This window comes from Rhipicephalus microplus, chromosome 7, assembly GCF_043290135.1.
Source record: "Rhipicephalus microplus isolate Deutch F79 chromosome 7, USDA_Rmic, whole genome shotgun sequence".
Taxonomy (NCBI): domain Eukaryota; kingdom Metazoa; phylum Arthropoda; class Arachnida; order Ixodida; family Ixodidae; genus Rhipicephalus; species Rhipicephalus microplus.
The window spans coordinates 116,568,547-116,594,257 of record NC_134706.1 but is presented as its reverse complement, the minus strand read 5'-3'; the positions used below and the strand labels follow the sequence as shown (position 1 = coordinate 116,594,257).

The 25,711-nt window shown below is 47.6% G+C and overlaps 1 protein-coding gene across 1 annotated transcript in view; it reads right to left on the bottom strand.

Annotated features, from left to right (window-relative positions):
* Positions 1 to 1,196: 1,196 nt before the first annotated feature.
* Tbc1d8-9 (TBC1 domain family member 8/9) overlaps positions 1,197 to 25,711 on the bottom strand; it is a 124,608-nt gene continuing 100,093 nt past the window's right edge. Inside the window, exons 26-29 of the mRNA XM_037430567.2 lie at positions 13,546 to 13,616; positions 11,277 to 11,367; positions 4,776 to 4,876; positions 1,197 to 1,628 (exon numbers count right to left, since the gene is read on the bottom strand). Of these exons, the coding sequence (XP_037286464.1) occupies positions 1,395 to 1,628; positions 4,776 to 4,876; positions 11,277 to 11,367; positions 13,546 to 13,616 (497 nt within the window). The 3' untranslated portion in view covers positions 1,197 to 1,394. The remainder of the gene's footprint in view (positions 1,629 to 4,775; positions 4,877 to 11,276; positions 11,368 to 13,545; positions 13,617 to 25,711) is intronic.

The following is a 25,711-nucleotide window of genomic DNA, read 5'->3' as shown; positions in this document are numbered from 1 at the left end:
GAGTAACAATTGTTTTTACCTCTGCATGACAAAGTTATTGAACAAAGAGCATAATTTTACACCAAAAATAGTGTAAAAGAGCAAGCCGCGTAATTCAGCATCACAGAGGGCATAAAGTAACCGTGCAGCTTTACACCGCTCAGGGTGCAAATTACAGAGTACACCACTTCAGCAACGCCTACATCGAAATTTCAGACGCCGTGTGCGGGTAGCTCAATACTGGTCAGAAGTTTTATACACATCCTTTTACACATCAGAGCAATACAGTTGCGCTATACACATGCGCACTCTTTGCTTCCACGTCGGTGCATGAAAGAAAGACAATTGAAGGACGGCACCATGGCTTGCACAAAATATACGGCCATCTGCTCCGCAAAATCAATTCTTGGTCAATGGCACTTTTTTCGGCTCCCAAAAGAGCACTTTTACACAACATTCATTCATACAGGAAGTAGCGAAGCGGTGTGGAACACAGAGGTGCAGCAGGCCCCTTCCAGTAGCACAACACTAACAATTCTGAAAGTTTTTCAATTCTCTGTGGAAATGAACAGTAGGACAAGCCATACAAGAAAAGGTGTTCAGCTACGACTTGTGGCCCCCTTTTCCTTGACACATGCCTCTGGAGGTTGTCACAAAAAGAATGTATTGCAACAGGAGCCGATGTATGGAACAAAGATCATCCCCAAAACTTCCTAGGGTGCCACAGTAGAGAACTCAGGCCACCAAAGAGATAGTTCAAGGTGCGCAGACAACTTGAGTTATCGCAAGTCCAGCAAAGCACTTGAGCTCTCGGGAAGTTGGTAAACAGCCAAACTGACGGCAAACTGTCCAGTCCAAATACGAATCGTGCCCAAACTCCAACCATACTGGCACCCTCCGGCCCTGCTCTGTGAACTAAGACCTCCTGCTAGCATGTGGCTGTTTATTTCCAACATGTTCTCTGTGAGGACGTTTGTTGAAGAGTTAAGCAGTTCAATTCTTCAGCTATGCATGGCAGTTTGTTGGCAGTCTCCTTCCAACCGTACAGTTATTCAGGCCGTCTCATCCTTCGGGAATCAGATTGTTGCCTGCTGCCGGGTCTTTCTTTTTTATACGAGGCTCGCAAAGCTGAGACTCCTACAGGTCCAGAAGACGCAGTAGTGACTGAGTCATGCAACACTAAACTTACATTTAGTAAACAAGGTCGTAGACGGCCGTTAACAATATGGTACAAAACAGTATTTGGCGTCCAAACAAATATTTACACCTTTTCTACTTGCACGGCACATGCAAGTGTGGTACAGTTGGAAGCACTCGCTCACGGAACTGTCACCACTACAGCGTTCAGGCCATCATGTCTCCTAGGCAGAGAGCAGTGACTCAACACAGCACTCGGATGGAATCGTGGAGCTTCATCAGACCTTGATGGCACCTGTGAGTGGAGGCGTGCTGGAGGCCCGCTGCAGGATACGGCTGCTGCGAAGCTCCTCTAGAGCGCTGGACACGGGTGTCTTGGTGTCAAAAAAGCTCGCCAGGTGTTCATCCTTGTGCAGGCACGCTCGGAATTGCTGGAAGCTGATGTGCCAGTGCCGGTCCCAGACGTCTGACGAAACGGTGGCCGCCGTGGCACTGCTGTCTCGGGAAGCTTCCTGTGTGCAGAAAAGAAAAAAAATATTGAAGTAGAAAACCCCTTCAGTGCACCTTGAGACACTGCATAAGTATTCCTGGAAATTCTATCATCTAGTCAAAATTAGGCAATACCAACAGTTGTAGGCTATCATTAGTTTAAACCGTCATGTAGGCAAAAGAAGATAGGCAGATTGGGCGAGTTCGTATAAAGTTCTATAAAACACACAGGGAAAAAGAAGTGACACTAGTGACACTAGTTCAGCATCGTGTGTGTCACTTCTTTGTTTTATCCTGTGTGTTAAATGCTGTTTTATAGATTTATCAATTAGGCAACATTAGCCACCATTAAAAACCGTTTAGCCAACACTGCCCAATGCCAGCCAATGTTTTCTACAACTAATCAGCGTGCATGGGACCACTAAATGAGAAAAATTGGGTAATCGTAGTCGATATATACGGTAGTAGAAGACACCTCTCTAAGCAAATTACGAAGGGGGCGGGGTCTGCAGTTTGCTAAGATACATACATGTGGAAAGATTTTTATTGAGCTGCCATGCTGCTACACATTATCAGGATAACCATAACAGAGACGCTGCCACAGAAAAAAAGGAAGAGGTGCATCTGCGGCATGTGGTGAATTGCGGCGATTTGGGCTCCACACAGTGCTGGCTGAATGCTACTAGCCATGGACTATGCACCTGAGCTAAATAACATGGCAATCTTCCGCAACATGCAAGCACACAAAGGTATTTTTCCCGGAGACCTCACCAAAGAATGCTTGCACATCGTAAAGTTATCCAGGTCCGATGCACAGTTTTATACAAAACATTAGCTAAGATAACTGTGAACAATGCTATTTACTGCTCCGGTGATGAAAACACACAAGAACCCTGCAATCCAATACACTCATACCTTCTTATAACAAACCCAGATATAACGAAATATTGTTTATAACAAAGTAAATGAAGAATAGTCTTGCAATAAATGTAGCGTTAGAAATACACCTTTATAAAAAAAATTCGGTTATAACAAACTTATTTTCGTGTAAGATGCAACTTTGTTATGACGAGGTTCATGTGTATACTGAGCCATTTTAGGAGTGTCTGGGGCATTCAAACTTGAGACAGAGTTAAAAATCAGATAAAAGGCAAAACCTAGAAGGTACATACCACATTCACCTTAGTTCACGTGAGATAACACGACAGAGTACAGGTAAACGCCGCTCGCATTCATGGAACTAAAATGTGATCATTCTATGCTGTAGGGGTTCGAAGCTGCGGCTAGCTTGAGAACCCGTCGGGGAAGAGGCGGAGACCGACAGAAACCATGTTTACTGATCGAAGCCCGGGCCACAACTGCCAGCGGCTGCTGCTTGCCACGATCGCGCTCGCGACCGTTAATGTCTCCTTTTTTTTTTTCATGTCGGTGCGCTCGCGGCCGATGCTTCCATACTGCCCCCTCCCCTTTGACAAAAGTGGATAGAGGGAGGTGATGCGGTCCCATAATGCGAATCAGACCAAGTATGTGTTGGTTTAACTCTTACACAGAAGAAACCAGCAAACTCATACTGAGACAATCGCTTGGATGTACTGAGCAATGTTCACAATGTTTCGTTGTCAGAATGTTTCATTGGTTTACTGTAACCTCAATGTGCAAAAAAAAATCTGCTTAATTCAAACTGCTTTGTGGCTAATATCAATTTGTCTGTTGCCTCATCAGTAAACATCCAGTTGCGCATGGGTTGTCATTTCTCTTCTTTTTTCCCCATTTCGCATTGTGCCCCGCTTGCGTAATTGAGACCAGCTTTCGCAGTGACCACCAACAGTGGGCACCTTGTGATTTCCGAGCTATGGAAGCCAGACAGCCGGTTCTGGTCCTGAATGAATACAAAATATTCATTGCATTAAGTTACAATGCTTATCGTAGTGCAGCCAGTTAAGATGCCGTTGTTTGCTATGGCATGCTAATTTGTGCAAAAGTAGGATGCAACCATTGTAGATTAGGCCGAGTAAAATGAGAGTGCCTGAAGTCTCACCCATTTTTTATTTAATGATGCAGAACCAAATAAATGCTCCCTTTACAGTTACCTTCATCTTGTTCGCCTACTCCATCCACCATTTTCAGGTAGCAGACATTGTGATACACCTAACATGCTATTGCTTCTAAGAAGCTGAACTCTTGATAAGAAAAATTTTCACACTCCTCTCAAGGCACCTTAGCTTGTCCTTAAAAAAGACTACATTAATTTATTAATCTCTGACATCCCTTTAGTCAAAGATGTGATTAGCAAAATTTTATTGTTAAATGTCCAAATCAGAAACTTGCAGAAAACAGTGTAAGACATTGTGATAGTGTCTTCCTAGTAATGTCCACATTCCATCTCATTGTCACATGGTAGAGAAGGAATGCCTTGAAATATAAAAAGAAATGCCAACACATCTGCGAAGGGAATTGCGAGGACATGTGAATGCATTGCGTAGCATCCATAACGGCGTTTTGCACATGAGAACTCAGCATTAGAAGAATAATGTTTTCTTTTCTTTCTCACACTGAGCAGCCAATAGCGCCGTACACAGCACGTGGCATTTTTCTGTCGCAAGAAACGCAGTACGAGTTTCAAGCTCTAGTAGCTAGTGTGCAGGGTTCAAAAATACTATGAAGCGAACAAAAAAAACCAGCATTCTCAGCTCGGCGTTGGAGTTAACAGCGGCGTCTCAAGCACACATTTCTGGATTTTCTTGAGAGGCGCCCAGCCAGCGAACGGTCGAGAGTGGGCGATGTGGGAGCGGACTGGAAAGTGGAGAGCAGGGAGGAGAGAGAGAGCGAACGACAAGAGAAGGAGTAGCGAAGCACTGAACCTACCCTCTCCTACACTCTCTCACACCACATGTCCCGGTTGCTAGGGGCAAGAAATAAGCGCGCACGCGCTTATTTCTAGCCCCTATAATAATCGAGAATTTATTAAAACTCTTGTGATCATCGCTGCTTCGGTCAACGGCAGATCCACAGCTGGCTTCTCAACCAGGAAAGACTGTTGCCGCTTCTGTCCTGTTGCATAGCATTTTTTCTTTTGCAGCCAAAAAAAAAATCAGCCGCAAATGGTCACACTTTATGACAGCAGCACTGCAAGGTACAGTTCAAAAAACAAGTGCCACGGTTAAACTCACCCCATATGTAGCACTGTCTCCACCAGAATGCTCTACTGCTGCATTGTCCGACTTGGTCTTCGCCTCGTGGTTCATCTCGCCCATTTGCAGCAACTCAGTTCCTACGAGTGCATATAGTAGCAAGACAGCAAGCTGGGATTCTCCCAGTTGGTTAGGATTCTTCTTGAACTTCATCACAGCACAACACTAAGACATGAATGCAAATTGTTGTTCATTTTCATCCCTTTTGTGTATCCTTAGTGTTGCACTGTAACGAAGTTCAAGATAAGGGTATCGAGGTGTGCAATGGGAGAGATGGGACAGCTTAAAATGGGCCATGATGTAGCTGACAAACTTTCCCACTTCATCACTGCGATTAGGCTTGTGCAAATAGTGAATTTTAGGTTCGAAGCAAATTCAAAGTGAATAGTGATTATGGTCGAATAATATATACGACATAAAAAGAAAAATGGGCACATTTATTATTACCTAACTAACCTGCACAATATTTTTTTAAAACTGAAATAATGCCTCTACGCAAATGCGTTATTTTTTTGTTCAAAGAAAGTCTAAACAACTTTGAGTAGTAGCAGGATTCGACTTTCAGTAAGATGCGAGTGATGACCAGTAAAATATGTAACATTTGTGGGGATCTGAGGTGCACCCTCAACCACTTCGCGGGCATTCCGCCACACGGCCACACCCTTTTGCTTTTTCTGCTCTGGTAACGGCGCATGGCGATAAAGGGTGCCACGTGCGGGCACGGCACGGCGCATAGCGATAAATGGCGCCACGTGTGGGCACGGCACGTAACACGTGCTGCGCCCGCACGTGGCCCCATTTATTTTGTCATTTAGTTGAGCACGTGTTACGTGCATGCCGAGGGAGCTCTCTCGTCCGTGGTTGGCGCTGGGTAAGCAAGCGTTTTCCTTCGTCCGCGTCCCCTTTGGCAATCGCCGGACTGCAGCCTGCCTGGGGTGGCCTTTGGCACCTCGGCAGGCGTGTGTACTTGAGTGCTAGCTTCGGTACCATACGCTAAGCCCACAGCGGTGCCTAGTGCTTGAAGTGGTCGTACCACACCGAGCCACACTTGCCGTAGGCCTACGTGTACGAGGTTTGCCCTAACACTCGCGACCAGGCCCAGTGGCCAATGTGACAGTGCGCAGCATAGCCGCGAGGGACCTTTTCCCGACCGGTGTGTCAAAGCTCGCCATTGCCAGCTGCGACGTGCTCGCGGTTTCCCCTTATTGTGAACGTCTGTGTGCGGGCGCCTTTGCTCCCCGCGTTCCGGGAGCGGTCGTTGTACTGTTGTTCGGGGTGCCGTCAAAGGCAATGAGGTGTTGTGTATTTTTGTATTTGAACACTGTCTGTTTTGCCGCGCCACGCTAAACGCCTTATTAGTTGAGCGCGCACGGAGTGGTGCGCTACACGGGAGTAGGTGACGGAGTCACGGCCCTGTGGCTCGCTAACATGAACCTGCGGTGATCATTCGCTACGGTGAGTAGCGGGGTCACCATACATTTTAAAATTTATTATACTTAGAGCATATGATCCAGCCTAACAAGCTTCTAAGCTTAAAAAGTATAAATCGATTTGAGGGTAATATGTTCATTTAAAGAAGCCCTGCAACACTTTTTCAAGTAGCCATGTAATGGATTCACTAAAGAATCTTATTGCTTGACTAATTCACCGCCGTAAACACTTTTAGAATTCGTGCAGTACCAGGAAAGCTGCAAAGATTTGTCACATGCTACAATTGCATTCTCTCTTCCCGTCCCGACGAAACCACTGGAAGCTAAGCAGGGCGGGTTGGCAAGGATGCAGAAAATACATCACATGGGCCTTGTGACCTTGAGCTAAAACTTAAAATTCGAATCAAATTGAATTTGAACACTCTACTATTCGTTCAAATATTTCAAGCATTCGAATATTCACACAAGCCTAATTGCGATCGAAAGTAGAAAGGCCTCACATAGCTGCATATGCACATTCACACGACTAAAGTTCAGCAAGCAACTTAATGAAGACAATGTTGCATTTGCTAGTGTTCTTGAACTGTTGTTTTTAAGACAGTGACTTGTCTGACCTATATATACTCGATTGTGTGTATACGTGGGTCAGACAGGTCACTGTCTAAATGTTACACTTCAAGAATATTTTAACTCTTTGAAAGGCTATTCCGGCCTTCATCATGGAGCTGACTGTAGAGACTGCGGCTTTGTGCCGCTCTTTAACGAGACTTCTGTGTTGTTTTGGCATAAAAATGTAGTGGGTGGGCAAACTTATAGAGGCTGCGCATATTCACAAGATTACTGAGTTGTGTGTCAGTGTTCCCTCTGTGGCCATACATGATAAGGAGTTGAGCTTTCTAAATTTTGTATGACGTGCATGCTATTCCTGATGTGGCCTAGGTTTTGCTGACTTGGGCCCTTGTGCGTTTTTCTCCTCCCCCCTTTGCCCTCCCTTGCTTTTCATCCTTTCCTTTACATATTGCGTTACTCTTGCAATAAAGCTTCAGTTGATAGTCTGCGCTTGTCTGTCCTTTTTCTCTACTTCATGTTTCTGTCCTTTTTTTGTGCAGTACATTATGGATCAGTACCAACTAGCCATTCTTCTATAACTACAAGTTGCTCTTCGAGGTTCGAAGACAATGGCAGCCATATCGGCAAAAATTGTGTGCCACTGGAAAGCATGGGCTAGTAACTACATTGGTGCAGATTTTGAAACAGTTTTAACCTGCTATGAATACCTCGTTTCACACTGTGCAACGAGATGAGCAACAAGATTGTTGCCATGAAATTGTGCCAGCAATGACCGCACTTGTGCAATCATAAAGCGGTGCATACCTCGGCATGCCAGCAAAAATAAGCAAGACATTTGGGTTAGTGTGATTGTTCTTGCAATGACTGTATATATTAACCGATTTAATCATGCAATGGGAGTATAAGGATGCAATAATAAAGTAATGAAAATAAAATACAATGGAACGGGAAGATAATCAATGAGAATGCAATGAAGTGGGAGTGTAATGATGCAATGGGAATTCGAAGGCCAACTGCAACGAAATTTGGCACTCCACAAAAAGTCAATATATGGATACTCTAGCAAGAGGTAGTGCTGCCTGCCAAATGTCGCCTTCGAAATACAAGCGCTTCCCTGGGTGCTTTTGAGACCGAAACGGTGTTTTTGAGACCGAAACTAGAAAGAACAATGCCAATACGGCTGACCGGAAATGACGTGAATGACAGAAATATCATCTGCTCTGTGCTCCTTGAGCATGAACCAGGGTTCATAGCACCTGAGTGAAACAAAAAATTCAAGGGTTTTCAAGAACTTTCAAGGACCTAAAATAACACTTGAAGCCGCAGAAAATGACACCACCACTTCTTACAGCATAAAGATTTGTACTTTATTTTGTATGGTTGGCACCATGAACACACTCAAGTTATCATGGACTGTAGCCGCTTTTGTGATTTCAATGTGTTTCATACTTTTAATGTGACTTTTAAAGGCAGACTTTCCCATAGATGACATATCAAAGCTCTTTCGTCATGGGAAAACTTCGCCTGATGCCAGTTTGACATACAAGGTGCAATCCACTCCCTATAAGCAGCAATGCATGACCAAGACAGCTGGAGTTTATACTTGCCCGGCATAAATCCACCGTGAGTGACACGACTGTGAATATACGCACACACTTGCACAGTCTCCACAAAAAAGCCAGGCTTAGCTGTGTCGTTGCTGCTGTAGCCATGCAAGCGCTACCACAACTACAGTATACTAAAAGAGTACACTGTACTACAACACTGCAATAGGGCTAGAGAAATGGATTGGATTGGATGGTTTGTTGGCTAGAGAGCATATAGTTGCCAGGCGCACAAAAAAGTCTGCTAGATTATGGCTAAATGAACTTTGACAAAATTAAAGGACTTTTAAGGACCTAAACAAATTTAAGGGTTTTTAAGGCCTTGAAAACGCCATCTAGGAATTAAAGGGTTTTCAAGGGTTTCAAGGACCGCTACGAACCCTGATGAACATTGCAGACGCGCCCCTTAAGGCTGTTTCACATGTTGCGATTGAAGCAAAAAAAAAATTGTTTCGTTCACTCCATTCACTCTGTTTGCAACCGCCGGTAATGGCGGTTTCGTTTCACATGGACTGAAAATGCTCTGCGATTTTCGCTCTGCAACTGGAGCGGCGATTTTTTGCCACCGTTCTTTGTGGCAGACGCTACGGAATTTTTCAAATGTAATGTAATAATCTGTGCATTATGATATCATTAAGTTTCCGTGAATGGTAGCAAAGGGCCCGCGTGTTTCGTCATTTAAGAACACTTTCTAATCTAAATTAATTTTAAAATGTGCAGCATCGGTCATTAGTAAAACAAACACATCAACGGCTTGGCCGGGCCAGCCCTATTTCGACTGGTCTCGACCAAAAATCGCTCCCACCGCTGCGATCAAAGCGAAAATTTCCAACGTGTTGGTAGCACGCCGCAAACCACTGTGGCGGGAGCCTGACGTTTTTTTAACTGCGAGCGAATTCGCAGCCTGGAAATCGCTACTTTTTGCATCATATGAAGCTGCCTGTAGTGTGTGTATGTTTTTTCTATATTAACTCAAGAGAGCTGTGTGAACATGCCTCTCATCAAATGCTGGTCCGGGCGGTTTCCCACTGGTGGTTTTGCAGTATCTGACCCTTGTATTCAGAAACGCTGCTTGACTTGAACTTGACATGCCAACGACTTCAATGCAGCAAGGACGTGTTTCAAACGCACTGTCTTTAGGCGGTGCCAAGGCAGCACAAAGGCACAGACACGTTTCAAACGCGCTGCATTGAAAGCGGTTTCAACACAGGAAAAAGCGATGCAGTGGCAGGGAGGATTGCTCACAAGGAGCGATGCGGCGACGTTCTGTAGTAATCATCATATCCAGTTCTGTCCGATTTGCCTGGGCACACCGCTAGAGCTCTGTGCCGTCTGCTTCCTGGCAATAGCAGCACCAATTATAAATTAAAGACACGACTGCAACATTTTTCACTGTCGTTATTGTAACTTACTGCATATATACTACATGTTTATGGCTGTTTCTGCCCAAGTAAAATTTCGTTGCAGTTGGCCTTTAATGCAAGAAAAAAGTAAAAAAATGGAAGTGTTATGGTACAAAGATAATATAGTGAAATAGGAGTGTAACAACACTATGTGAATGTAATAAAATCTGAACATAATGATGCAATTAGAACGTAATGCAACGGAATGCAAGGATGCAATAAGAATACTATGATGTAATGGTAGTGAAACACAATGCTGTAGTGCGCTAGCACGAATGACTAGGTTAGTTGGTATTTGTCCATTTTTTGACAAAATATAGCATGCACACAAACATGGACGATAGAAAATAGTGTTGATTCCTTCTTCTCGCTAGTGTCCGTTGTAGTGTACATGTATCCCGAAGGAGTACAGCCACTAGCGTGGGTCTGGTCCTAGCGATCCGCAGGGCTGCGTTAACCATCGCCGCTGCACACGCACGTTCGGACAACCATAATGTCGAGCGCAGCGTGGCAAGAACATGGTACTGCTCCCAAAACAAGTCGCAACACTTCATTGCATGCGGCAACACAAAAAACGCAGTACAGAGCCCGTTGCAAAAGGGGTGGTGGGAAAGCAAATAGGCTTATCCACGTCAGGGGCGAGAAGTACTGCACAGAGTGCCACAAGCACATTTCCGTGAGCAAAATTGATTCACAGTGATATCGGGACAACAGGGCCCGGTCGCTCGAGTGAGGTCAAAATCCGCTCGCGTTGGCTTCGAGAGATATGGGTCGGCGTAGTAAGACCACAGGCAAAGACACCGCACCGCTCTTCAGCCTAGCGTTCAAAAGGTGCAACGAAAGGTGAGCGTTCGCCGCGGGTGCTAGGCACCGTTGGCGATGTCTGAACGAGCTCCAAACAAAAGGAGCCAACCGACAGAAAAGAAATGCGTGCTCACCCTACGTCGTCCCGGAAAAGTTCTGATTTGCTCCCCACGCGCGGGCGAAACGTTCCGAGAACTTTTGTGCACGGCGCCACAGTTGACATCTGCTACCAGGTGAGAGGGGTTAACGTCGCTCCTGCTTCCCGGCGCAACAAACCGCGGAGGAGGGGAGAGTCATGTTCGGATATGAGAACGGCAGAAATGGGCGCAAAGCCCACGCATTAGTGGCGGGCCAGCCTCAATTCCCACACTGTGTTTGTGAGCGCTACACATTTTGTCAAAAAATCAACGAAGTTGTAAGCAGACTGGCACAGTCCTGCTCGTTTGGAATGATGGGTGTAGTTGGTGCATGAGAAGGATGAGTGCCGCACTTGCAATACCTGCTTGTACAAGACTGTTTCGGATAATTCTCTCCATAGGGTAGTTCAGAAGGGCACTTTACTGGCTCAGAAATATTTCAAAAAAATTAAAAATTAAAATAAAACTGTTTCGGCACCGCTCCTAGGGCTGCAGAAACTCGACACACAGCGGTGCAACACGGCTGGCGTACCTGTGCAAGCAAGAGCATGGTAGAAGTCCTGCTCGTCCGGATGGCCCACAAACAGGTTGTACACGGTCTGCCACATCTGGACAAACTGTTCCTACACATGCGAGGGACACCGAGTCAGAAGAGGCAACAAGGTGACTAAGAAAGGTATCATGAAGCAAGAACTCCTTCTCAGTTTGCTTGGCACCCAATAAAGAAAAAAGGTACTCAGTGCTGAAACTCGGAACAGGCACACAAACGCTGACGCTATGTGGTTTCATCAACGTCAATAGGTTCGTTCGATTCACCTGCATCACGTTAACCAGTTCACGAGGTACTGCACCTTGTCATTTGTTTCAGCGGTGCAGCATTGACGACCTCTGAACCCTGTTTCAAAAGGTGCAGAAGAGGTGCAGCACTGATTCACAATTTTCCTGCACCTCCTACGCTGACGGTGCTGGCCTGGTGCAGCCATGCGTGCAGCTGAGCAGACGACACAGCGCTTAGGCGTAGGCGCCGTATCCGCCTTACTAACGTGGTGTGTTTTTCCAAGATGTTTGCGCCTCATAAACTGTCCACATGTGCGGTTCGCCATCGGTCAGCATTAGTTGAACAATGTAAATTAAGCAAACAGAAATAAGGCCTGCACCTTGTCAGCACATAGTCATTTGCTTCGGGTGTTGCGCTGTGCCTGCACCACTTAACTCACGCTGCACGATTTATGAACTTCGTGTGCACAGCCGTGAACCGATTATGATTGGTGCAAGTGAATCGAACAGACCTAATGCAACATTTGATTGGGACATGTTTTTACAGCAGCAAATATGGTAAAACCATGACGTTATGATTACAGATATGACAGATCAAATCTAGAATGAATTTCACCAATCACATATGTACTGTACTTGCACGATTGTAGGTTGACCTATTTTATATAGGTTTGAATTTGAAGGCTGAGGGAAGAACTTACAATCGAAACTGAAACTTTTACCACCAGTAATGATGAGACTAATGAGGAATTAGTAATTTTCTGGTGTGATTACAACACTACATTTGCTTTATGGCTCTATAGCTAATACAACTACTGTATTCCTTGAATGTAACGACTGTTTTCCAGGATTTTTGCGACCTGAAATCGACCCTTTCATCACAATTTCTTACAAAAAATTCAAGTTGTCCAAAAAGCGCAATGATGCACCCAATTCAACATGACTGCTGTTTAAGTCAGTGCACAATTTATGTCATCGACATGTGCCTGCCGAATGCTAGATGAACATATTATTATTTTATTTTTTATTTATTATTACCTCACAGGCCCCATGAGAGGCCTTACAAGCCAACAACCGTTTCTGTTCTGCGAGGGCCTGCGCCTCATTCATGTCTACCACCGCGCAACCATGGCGGCTATCCCCCTCAATCACTTTATCAGGCGTACATGTGCAATTAAACGTGACTGCATTAGTACCACCTGTTGCCACCACAGCGAGTGTAGAACACTTTTCTTTCGGCCAAATAGGCAGGAGGCTTCCACGTTTAAGTGCGCATATATACCTTATAAACAAGGGGGGGTAGCCGCTGTGGTTGCTCAGTGGTAAAGAATCGGACGTATCATTCGAAGGTCGCAGGTTCGATCCCTGCCCACGGCAAGTTGTCTCTTCGTCTGCTTTTCTTTCTTCGAGTTTACATTACAATTACTTCTAATAACGTCCCCCACAATTTCCTTGGCAGTGTTGTTTGCTAGTTCTCATTAATATTGCGTCTATACACTTGTAGCACAAAGGGTAACAGGAAGTCAATAAATAAATAAACTAATAAATCAATCATTTTACCACTCTAAAATCCATATGTATTTCTCAGAAAAAAAATTTTTTAAGTTGATAAGAGATTTATCCTTTCTTAGGAATGAAAACTTAGGGCAAGAGCCTTTCTAGGGTAATTGTACCACTACCCCAGCTGACCAAAAGGCTAGCAGATGGCAGCATCAGGGTAATTTGATCAATAACTGAAAGCATATAGACAGTGATTATAGCCGAGTTGTACAGAAGCCCACAACGTGAAGAGAGGTTCATGAAAGTAACGGTGTCTTCAAAGAATGAATTTAAACCTCTGACAAGAAACAAGTTTTTGATGGGCTAACAAGCTTTTATTTTGAGAAATCTATGTGAACTGCCTTTGAGGCAACAATAATTTCCTTCAGTATACAATTCTTAATTATTTGTCGAATCTTCCTCGTTTGTGTAGCCGCCAATAACAAGCATCTTCATTCCCTGTCTTGCAGTCACGAGAGTCTTACCTGGTTCATGTCGGGAAGAGTCATGTCCGATGGTTTGCTGGAAGACCTGGAGGGATCACCAGTGCTTCCGTCTGCCGAGAACAGAGAAGGATCGCGTAAGCAGGTGGAGATTAGAGTTAACTATGCAGCAGGTCTACAAGGACGCGTGAGTAAATCTAAATTGCACTTAAGTAATTAGGCTAAGTTGTCAGGTTTTGCATGCCCAAACTATTACGTGACTATGAAGCACACTGTATCACAAACTTGAGTTCTTGTCACGCACGAGCACGCACTTGCTAGTGACATCAGCTGAGCACATACATTGTAAACATAAATAACGATGTTAAGGGGAGACGCGGATCGAAAAGTCGCGGTTTTCCGGAAAATTTTCGCTTTTTTTTTTTCCGGCTGTATTGGCATCTTTGGACTATAATCTATTACTTCTGAAAATATCAAGCTGAAATTCGCACGAGAAATTATCAAAAAATGCTTCCAAGTGGGCAGCGGTGACGCGAGAAATGCGCGAAAGTCGCGAAAAACGGCGAAGTTCGCGTCGTCCTGTCGCGAAAACGACGCGTTGGCCGCCATTTGCAATCGTGCACGCATGCTGCGAAGGCCGTATCCTTGATAATCCACTAGTAGCCAGTCTCGTGCCTTCACGCAGAATAAACAAAAAACGAGAAAAACAACGCGTACGTCACGCGTTTTGAATATCGCGGCACACAGTGCGAGGCCGCCATTGGACGGCGGTGCGCTCCACGCTCCTCCCCCTCCTATCTCTCCGGCAAAAGAGCGAAGCCTCGGACGTCGCGATCGAGTTTTTCTGCGTTTCTCTGCATTTTTGCGTCATGGCAAGCCCGAAGAAGTGCAGTTCAGATAATCGAAAGTTCAGAACTCGCCACAAGTATCGAGGGAAACGGCGTCGGACGCTTCGCAAAGCGACAGTGAACGACGATGTCGCCCCCGACCAACGCCCCGACGCTCCGACTTCGGGTAGGCCTAACACCGTCACCGAACCCTACGACAGTGGTTGTGAAATAGCCGCTGCCGTGGAATTCGTCAGTGCATCCCAAAGGAAGATTGGATTCTTCGAGAGTGAACGTAGACCGGTAGATGCTGCTACTGCGAACATGCTGCTTTGCGAAATCGATGCGCTGACGGCACTTGTGGCGGGTGCGCAATGCCCAACCTGCCGCGAACGGAAGCTCGGCGTGCGAGAGGCAGCTGGAAAGCGCAAAGGACTTTCGGCATTCCTCGAACTGTGCTGTCAAAATTCTGATTGCCCTGAATCTGCACTTTCGTTCACGCACACGTCGAGACGTACTGCTTCGGCCGGGGACCAAGGAACGAGCGCTCGTTTTGACAGCGGCAGCTCACGTGACAGCTTTGCTGTAAACGTGAAGGCAGTTCTGGCAGCACGTGCTATAGGCGCAGGCCACGACCAACTTTCACGATTTTGTGCGATTCTCGGTCTTCCGAGCCCGATGCATCACAAGACATTCAACGGCATTTGCAAGAAGCTCAATGGTGCGGCGATGACGGCAGTGAGCAAAAACTTGCACCAGGCACGAAACATCACGAAGGACGCAGTCGGCGGCAGAGATGTGCCAGTCATGTTTGATGGCACCTGGCAGAAAAGAGGTCATAAAAGCCACAATGGAGTGGGCACAGTCGTGTCCCTGGACACGGGGCTCTGCCTCGATTTTGAAGTTCTTTCGAACCACTGCCATGCTTGCAGTATACACAGGGACCTTGGGGAGGATGAAGAGATATGGCGAGCTTTTCATCTTCCAGTTTGCCAAAAAAACACTGACTGCTCATCCCATGCAATGGAACCTGCGGCAGCTGTCAATATATGGCAGAGGATCTTGTCTTATGAAACTCCACTGCGATTCACCAGCTTCCTAAGTGATGGTGACAGCAAGGCCTACACTGCAGTCTGCGAGGCAAATGTATACTGTGACACCCCCATTGACAAAGAAGAGTGCACGAACCACGTTGCAAAGCGCTTGGGAACTGCCCTACGGAAATTGGCAACGCCACTGCCACGAGGCGAAAAACTGAAAGATGCGACAATAATAAAACTACAAACATATTACAAGATCGCCATCACGAGCAACAAGGAGAGTGTCCGAAATATGTACACTGCCATATGGGCATCGTATTTTCATTGCTGCTCCAGTGATGGTGCCAGTAGCCACAACTTTTGCCCCGCGGGACCAAATTCGTGGTACAAGCACAAGCGTGCGGAAGCACTGGGGGATTCTCAGCATCGCAGTCGGTAGTCGCAAGAGGAATCTGGGAGAGGCAGCTGCGCCAGCGTGGCGACGGCCACTCTTGTACGTTGTATTCCTGAAGTCGCAGCGCCCAATGTGCGAGGCGGCCAGAGGGGTCACGCAAACCGATCAGCCAGCATAACGAATGGTGATCGGTAATTATCTTAAAAGGCCTCCCGTAAAGATAACAACGAAACTTCTGTACGGCAAAAACAGCTGCCAGACATTCCTGTTCCGTAACTGTGTACTTGCGTTCAGATTTACTCAGGCAACGGCTGGCATACGCCACGACATGCTCTGCGCCATTGTGACGTTGCACAAGCACCGCTCCTACGCCGATACCACTAGCGTCCGTGTGGACCTCAGTCTAGCAAGGTGGATCGAAGTGACGCAACAGTGGAGCTGACGTTAGTACAAACTTAAGTTGTGAGAATGCGGCGTCACACTCTGGTGCCCAGTTGAAGGTTGCATCCTGTCCCAAGATGCCTGTCAGCAAGTACACGATCTCCGCAAATCGTGGAATAAGAGGACGAAAATATGAGCATAGGCCGACAAATGAGTGAAGTTCTCGTGCGGACTCCAGTGGTTTAAAAGAGCTAACTGCTTCTGTCTTGCGAGGATAGGGTCCGACGCCATCCTTGTCGACCAAGTGCCCCAGCACCAAAGTTTGACGGTCGCCAAAGCGACATTTTTTTGAATTCAGAACCAGCCTAGCTTTTTCAATGCAGTCGAGAACAAGACTGAGACGGTTGTCATGTTGCTCAAATGTACGGCCAAAGATCACAACATTGTCAAGGTAGCACATGCATATCTCCCATTTTAGACCACATAATACTGTGTCTATAAATCTTTCAAAGGTGGCTGGAGCAATACAAAGGCCAAAAGGCATGACATTAAATCCAAATAGGCCATCCGGAGTTACAAAAGTAGTCTTATTTGCCAATAACTGGACCGCAAATCAAGCATTGAAAAACAGGAAGCGGCATGCAAGTAATCTATGACGTCATCAATCCGTGGTAAGGAATATACATCTTTATTCGTGGCAGTGTTTAGACACCTGTAATCTACACAGAATCTCCAGGAACCATCTTTTTTTCTGACAAGAATTACCGGGCCACCCACGGGCTGGACGACTCTTGCACGACACATTTGTTCAGCATGTCCTTTACTTGTTCGGCGATAACTTTGCGCTCAAAGGATGACACTCGGTAGGGCTTTTGGCGGATGGGGTGTGCAGAGCCGGTGTCTATTCTGTGACAAGCGTGGGATGAAGGTAACTGAAGGGGTGCATCTCCATGTTTGAAATCGAAAGCAGCAACACGCCGAGAAAGGACCTGCACCAGCGCTTGCCGTTCCATTGTACTGAGAGTCTTGCTGATCATATCGAGCATTAGATCCTCATTATGGCGAATATCACAAGGAGAGGAAGAGGTGGTGAGGTCCGTAACTAGTGCTGCTATCGAGTTGCATGAGGCTTCATCGAACAGAGCTATCTTCATCCCGTGAGGAAGCACAACCGGCGTGGCAGAACAGTTCAGCGCCCACAATGTTGGCACTCCTTTTGTCATGCACACAAGAGAACAGGGCACAAGTATTTCCTTCTTAGAACAGTTCTTGCATAGAGGCCCCACTATGAGATCAACACAAGCAGCATCAACCGCTGTGGAAGAGACTCGAACGGGTGTCAAGCACCAAGATGGTGCTATCACTTCATCAATCACACTAAATGTGTTCGTGTCTTTGCCACGGTAGTCTTCTTTGGAAAGCGATGGTAGAAACAAATTGTTTAGTGATGTTTCCCCAGTACCACAGCCGACGGAAGCACCGCATTGCTTCAGAAAATCGACACCAAGAATGCCATTGTGCGAACGAGATAGAACCAGAAATTTGGATACAAATACTTTCCCAGCCAATGAAACACTGACAACACATACACCAAGAGGATTAAGCCACTCGCCGCCTACACCAAGAAAAGCGATTGTATCGTTCTATGAAAACGTGACTTTGCGACCTGAGCGGTTTCTCACGGCGAGGCTCATCACAGACACAGTCGCCACAGTGTCAACTAACGCCATTGTCCTTCGTGATTCGCAGCATTGTTGGTGGCAATACAGAGCGATATGCCCAGTGAAACCACATTGTAGCACATGGGACGGTCACGGTTCATACTATATTCATCGGAACGAATCCTGGGCCGCTGCTGTCGGCGAGGAAGTTCGTTATCACCCAAAGAACGGGTTTCTGCCACTCTTTGGAATCCATTGTATTTTTCGTAAGTTGCATCTTGGTAGTAGGGTCAGTACTGTCCTTGCCACAGTGGGATGTAGTTCGGCTGAGGGTCCTGAGTATAAGAACGCGGCTGTCCTAGGCAGGGCGATAGGCAGGGCCTCTATTGTAGAGACATGGCTGATACTGAGGTGTGGCATCAGAATCCTCAATGCCCTCCGCCATTCGGTGCGAGGAGAATGAAGCAACGTTTCGCTCGAACTCTGGTGGCAGGTAAGGGGGATGAGTGCTTGGGTGGTGTGCCACTTGCGCTTACAGGCCGAGTTCTTCACGTACTATTTGCCGGATCGTTGATGCAAGATCAAGTGTCTGGTTGCTGTCTACACTCACGATAGTCGTCACATTGGCTAGCCTGCCGAACTTCGGCGTGATGCGCCTCGTCTTTAGTCGCTCGAAAGTGTGGCAATGGCGAATGAAATCGGCGACAAATGTCAAGGTGTCTTTTGCGATGAGGAAACTGTAAACATCCTCGGCGATTCCTTTTAGAATGTGCTTGACTTTGTCTTCCTCGGACGTCCCGGAGTCAATGATCCTACATAGCTTTATGACTTCCTCAATGTAGGTCGTGCAAGTTTCACCCGGCACTTGAGCGCATTGCATTAGCATCTGTTCTGCTCTTTTCTTTTTCGTTGTTGGGTCGCCGAAATGCTCTTTGATCTCAGAAAAAAAAAAAAATCTGTCCCACATCGAGCAGAACGCAGCTCACTCACATCGCTCGCCTGAAAACTTTCTACCCTCCTTGTGCATCATAACTCGCCATGCTGGCTTCGTCTCCTTGTGGGGGAATGTAACGAACTAGTAAAAGGCAGAGAAAAGAAGGAGAGGAAGACGAACAGTGTTGGCAAGATTGCAGTTCGCTGCCGTGAATGACCATCGCTCACCTCTTGTAAATAAAACCATTTCATCACAGCTCACTGTAACAATATAAAAAAATAGAGGTCCCTAGAGCTTACCAGTAGCGGATCATCCCATTACAATAGGTGCATTCAAGAATGACAACTTTTTTAGCACACACGCCACAACAGAATGATTTATTTGCGTGAAAAAAATAGCTAATCATGGCCTGCTTCTTCGTTCTTCAAATGTCGAAGACGCTAGTCTCGATCTTATCAAGGCTGTCTAGATGCGATAGCCGGGTTTCCTAGATCTAGCCGATACAGTGGTGAATGGTGCCGAACACTGCCGCCACTTCAGCGGCAGAATACGCATGTGTAACCAGCGCCTCATCTGGACGATCCTCCTCATCACATGAGCTCTCGGCCTGGACATTGCAGTCCGCTTTCACGATGTCATCCACAGACACTTCATGTGGAACTGCTGCCAGAGCAGGGTGACAATCGCGGAATGCGTCGTCTATGTGCTCGTCATTGTCTTTACTGGTTTGCGCAAGTTCCACCGTCTCGAAAAAAATAAATCGTTTTGGAAAAAATAAAAGACAGCTCGTTCTGGGTAAAGGGCTCAACATGTTCTTGTGTTCTTCGCCGGCCTGATGGCCTACTGTTCACGGTAGTCACTACTGCCTGGCCATCAGTTAATCTACACATGTATCAACTGACGACGAGGATGAAAGGAAGTTTCATGTAAGTCTTCATTCCCACACCGCTCTGCCATTTGTTCGCCAAGCCAAGTTTCGGCAACCTCGAGCCGTTCGAGGGGGGAGGAGACGACTGGCCCTGTTACGTGGACTGGCTCCAAGCATTTTTCCTGGCAAATGATGTCGCCCCAGACAAGCGTACTGTCGTGTTCATCAGCTGCTGCGGGCAGAAAACGTATGCTTTGCTCCGCAATTTGGTCAAGCCCGCCAAGCCCAGTGACAAGACGCTGGACGAGATTCTTCAAGTTCTTGGAAGCCATTATTGTCTGAAGCCCTCTGCCGTCGTGCAGCATTTTCGTTTCAACTCGCGCGTTCGCACGAAAGGGGAATCTGTCAGAAATTTTATCGCGGCGCTAAAAAGCCTGTCCGAATACTGCGACTTCGGGGCTGAACTCGAAAACATGCTCCGCGATCGCGTCGTGTGTGGCATAAACGTGGATGTCCAGACAAGACTTTTGGAAAAACTGGACCTCACCTTCAACGATGACGTGCAGACCGCCCTGGCAATGGAAGCAGCAAAAAGGGACGCAGGTGAGATAGCACAAGCGAACAGAAGCAGCGCTTTCTGGGCTCACCGTGTCTCGTCAGGTTCTGGGGGCGTAACCTGCCACCGCTGCGGGGATGAACATCTCGCACCAAAATGCAAGCATGTGACGACAATGTGCAATTACTACCACAAACGAGGTCATTTGGTGAAGGTGAAGGTGTGCAATTCGAGACGAAGGGGCAGCCAAGCCAAAAGCAACAGCCCTACCAAGGCACGTTCGTTCTCGGCTTGCAGTTCACCGTCGTCGAGTAACCGTCATCGTGTTAATACTGTACGCAAGCAGGACGCCGCTACCACGTCATCTTACGAAGTTTTTCACATGTGGCCGGTCGACTACGCCACGCCGCCTCCGCCTTTCACCGTCACTGTTGACGTTTGCGGCAAGCCGCTCTGCACGGAAGTGGACATGGGGGCAAGTGTCTCTGTCATGGCTAAGTCGCGTCTTCTTCAGCTTTTGCCTTCGGTTCCTGTGCAGCCGTCACAAGTGCTTCTGTGAAGCTATTCCAGAGAACTAAAAAAGGTTCAGGGCGAAGCTGACGTCAGTATGAAGTTTCATAGCAGAGAGGCTGACCTACCTATTTTTCTGACCGGAGACGGATCGCCCACTCTTCTTGGACGCAACTGGATGCGTGCGCTGGGCATCGGCGTCTCCGACGTTGAAGTGAACATACACACACTTTCCGACGTCAAACACCTACTCCAAGACTACGCCGAAGTGTTTGAAGAAGGCCTGGGTACATTCAAGGGTGCTAAAGCTTCTCTACATGTCCTTTCAGATGCTCCGCCTCGGTTCTTCAAGAAACGTCCACTGCTGTACGTCTTGACAGATGGAGTAACTCAAGCAATCCATAGACTAAGAAGAGATTCCACTCTTGTTCCAGTCAAGACAGCAAAGTGGGCTGCACCTATTGTTCCTGTGACCAAAAGGGATGGATGGATCAGAATCTGTGGAGACTTCGGTGTCACCATAAACCCAGTGGCAACAGTGGAGCAGTACCCCATTCCAAAGATTGAGGACCTGTAGACTGTGCTTGCTGGAGGTGAGAAATTCACAAAATTGGATTTGCGAGATGCGTACCAGCAAGTTGTCCTTGACGAGGCCTCTATGGAGTACGTCACCATTTCGACGCATATGGGGTTATTTCAGTACACCCAGTTGCCTTTTGGCATCTCATCTGCTCCTGCCATATTTCAGCTAGAGATGGAGAACTTGTTCAGAGGACTGCCCCCTGTAGCAGTCTATTTTGACGACATTCTTGTGACTGGCGCAAATGATGCTGAGCGCCTTCACAACCTTCGTGCTGTGCTTAGCAAGCTTCAGCAATCTGACCTCAAGCTGAAACTTGAAAAATGCCATTTATTCGTGCCACAAGTTGAGTATCTCGGGCACATCATCAGCAAGAAAGGCCTTTCCCCGAATGTTGACAAGGTAGCAGCCGTTCTGCATGCACCTGTGCCTCAGGATGTTAGGGAACTTCAGGCTTTCTTGGGACTTGTAAACTTCTACAGGTGCTTCTTACCAAATCTTTCATCACTCCTTCGTCCACTGAACTTGCTTCTTTTTGAAGGGAAGAAGTGGGAGTGGATACATGAACAAGATGCATTCAATGCCTGCAAGCACTTGCTGACATCAGCTCCAGTTCTTGTGCATTTCAACCCTGCCAGGCCTGTTTGCCTCAGCTGTGATGCATCGCCTTATGGTATAGGTGCAGTTCTGGCGCACAAAGATGCTGTTGGTGGGAAACATCCCATTGCTTTTGCCTCGAGGAGCTTGTCAAAAGCAGAACAAAACTACAGTCAACTTGACAAGGAGGCACTGGCTTTAGTGTTTGGTGTAAATCGGTTCCATTAGTACTTGTGGGGCATCTCATTCGAAGCACACACTGACCACAAGCCACATCTTGGACTGCTGGGTGCCAACAAGCCCGTTCCCGTGCAAGCTTCGCTTCGAGTGGTCAGGTGGGCTCTGAAGCTTTCTGCCTACAAGTACGAACTTGTATACAAGCCTGGCAAAGAGCTCGGCCGCGCTGATGCTCTTAGTAGACTGCCTCTCCCAACTGACACTACTGCATTACCACGACCTGCTGAAATCTTGTTGCTAGAGGAGGCATATCCGAGACTCCTTTCACCAGGTGTTGTGGCCCAAGCCACACGAAATGACCCATTTCTGGGCCATGTTGTTTTTGCTGTTCTGAAAGGAGAAAGCCTCCCAGTAGGACCAGAGTGGAACCCTTTCAACACCAGAAGCTCAGAACTCAGTCTCCATGAGGGTTGCCTGCTCTGGGGATCAAGAGTAGTGATCCCAAAGTCATTGATGTTCTTCATGCCAGCCACCCAGGTATCGAGAAGAGCAAGATGATTGCCAGGAGCCATGTTTGGTGGCCAGGCATTGACAATGACATTGCCAACAGCTTGAAGAGCTGCGCTATGTGCCAGACTCAACATCGAGCTGCACAGCCGGTTCACCAGACGCCGTGGCCTTTTCCACAGCGACCATGGTCAAGGCTTCACATTAATATTGGGGGACCATTCCTAGGTCACACATTCTTGGTTATTGTGGTTGCGTTCTCAAAGTGGATAGAAGTCTTTCTCATGTCTTCCACATTTGCAGAAGCTACCATTTCTGCATTGAGAATTGCATTCGCCCAGCACGGCCTGCCTGATATCATAGCTTCCGACAACGGTCCTGCCTTCACCAGTGCCCAGTACCTTAAGTTCTTAACTCAAAATGGAATACGCTGCATGCTTGTATTGCCGTATCACCTTGCTTCAAATGATGCAGCTGAACGAGTTGTACAAACTGTGAAGAACAAACTCAAGAAGTCTGGTTCTGGGAACTTCCAAACGCAGATCTCCAGGTTTCTGTTCCACTATAGGACCACACCACATGAAGTGACAGGTCGGCCACCGTGTGAACTCTTGACAGAAAGAATGTTCAAGACTCCGTTGGATGTCCTCAGGCCAAGCCTGCAGGCATCTGTATTCCTAAAACATCTCAAGCAGAAGTTGTATGCTGACAGAGGGTCCCGGCAGGCTCCATCACTGCAGCCAGGTGATGATGTGTACGCGCGAAACTTTCGCAGGGGCACACCCTGGGTGCCTGCCAGTGTCGTGGACGTCACTCCGTCATCAGCCAGTGTCCGTTTTGAAGATGGCACCTTGGGAAAACAAAACAGCGACCACTTGCGCCTTGTGCAGACAGAAACATTGGCCTCTCCTGAAACTGCTATCGCTGCAGCTCCACCACAGTTGGAGCCGCCGCTTCTTCATGCGCCAGCTGTTCCAGAAGTGCCTCATCAGGAACAGCTACCTGGAACTAACTTCTCTGGGAGTAGCTGTGCCACGGAGAGCGACGGCACTGCGCTCACCAGTGGTGTGCATGTGAACAGTGACTCTGTTGTGCCTACGCCTAGCACGGCGAAGTTGCGACGTGGCACAAGAACTAGGAAACCGGTGAATAGGTACTCCCCGTAGTCTTCCTCCTAAGAGGGGAGGAGTGTAACAATGTTGGCTCAAATGCAACGCCCCCACGCGGCGCTGATAGTTGTGTTGAGCTGTGCAAGCCTGGCACAGCGGGGGTGGCCGTTTTGGAAAAAATAAACTACAGTTCGTTCTGGGCCAAGGGCTCAACATGTTCTCGTGTTCTTCGCGAGCCTGATCGCCTACTGTTCACGGTAGTCACTACCGCCTGGCCATCCGTTAATCTACACATGTATCAAAAACGTTCCGCATGTTAGCGATAGTGCAGTCCGACCCCTCTCGCCCTTATCTTTTTTTCGGGCGTTTCAGGTTTTGGAGGAGGCGTGGTGCCTCCCGGAGGCCGCCGGGCACTGCGAGTGCCAAAGCACACCTTCGAACTACAGTCGAGCCCGCTTATAACGAACCTGAGCGTGAAGCGGCATATGTTCGCTGTATTCCGAAGTTCGTAGTAAATGACACAGCTTTTAAAAAAAGTTGCGAGTGAAAACAAACTTTTTTTGCCCCAAAAAGTCCGTGATGCACTTGTTTCGAAGAGCAGAAGTGATAAGGGAGGTCTCGAGTTCATTTAAAGTGGCAGGGTGCTCATTCGCCGAGGCCCGTGGCATAAGCTGCCTGAGGCACTGGCTCCTAAGTTTCGTCGTTCTCGCAATCCAATTTCTCTGAATCACTCTCGCTATGTACTTCATTCACATTGCCCCAATCCTTGCACGGTTCCGCAGTGTTATAGTGTACTTTATTCTAGTACACTATAGCAGTGTCGGCATCATCATCGGCCATTATTAAACTATCTCAACAGATGTCCACCCGCTCTTCCAGGTCGGAGTCGACGAGGTGCTGCCACAAATCGCCGCCGCAGTGGTCCTGTTCGGAAGCTTCAGGCTGGGCATCGGGCCTGATGTTATCGAAATCAGCCTCGTGAAAACAGTTTCGCACGCATGTAGCCGTCACCACCACCCACGAAATATTCACCATCTCCACAGCTGAATATCGGGACGCCCGAAGCGGCAAGTTAGCTGCCAGGTGGTCAACGGCTATGAGCAAGCGCTCTGCAACGCGGCATCCAACGCGCGGATTACGCTCAAGCCAAGCCAAGTGGTCACACTTTTGACGTTTTGTTGAGTGGCAGGAAACCGCATGCTAGCCCTCCCGTCAACCATCATGACAACACACGCACACCAAGAGCGAGCAAGACGCGCACACGCACCACACATGCCAGAACGCGCGGAACAACTCTGGGCCCGTTTCTAGTCAGAAAACGAAACTAATTCGAGCCAGCGTGGCGGGCGTCGCGGAGTGGTGGAGATGGGCGAAGGGGTTGTGATCAAGAGAGGAGAGCAGACTTGCGAGAGAAGGGCAAGGAGTTGCGATAAAGACAGGGGAGAATGCAGCGGGAGGGCGACCTTGATAACCAAAACACACGGGAAGGAGGCAGGTTGGGTAGCTTGCTTGAAAGCTCTGCGAAACTGCCACGTAGAAAAACTTGGAAAGAGTGCATGGCCGCCTGAATCGGTGCGCGCGACGGTGTTCGAAGAATAGGCGACGGTGGTCAAAAAAATCATTTTGTTGTGCCGATGGGTATGCGTGGCCTCACGAACTTCATATTTCGCGATGCGTTCCGCGCGTATTAACAGCTGTTTTAGCACTTCTACATGCGTGCGGAGGGCATGCTGAGCAGAGTGCGAATTGAGCGAGAACAAGTCCTAAACACGAAACGAATCGCAAATTATCAGAGCCGGTGGGGTAGCGTACGCGGGTGCACTAGACGTAGACTATCGGATACAGTCGGTGGCCGACGATGTTGGCAAATGGTCTGGTCACTCCAGGCTGGCGACGCCAACGACAGTACCAGCGATCAAAAACAGGGTAGATGGCCAGCTGGTCTTCGAAAGATCGATGGCAGTGTGAAAACACGGGCCTCGTCTAGCGATGCCAGGTGCTCAGAGTAGCGGGGGGACAAAGGGGTGCGTAACAAAAAGCGGTCGGGGAGAGCAACTAGAGGAGTGC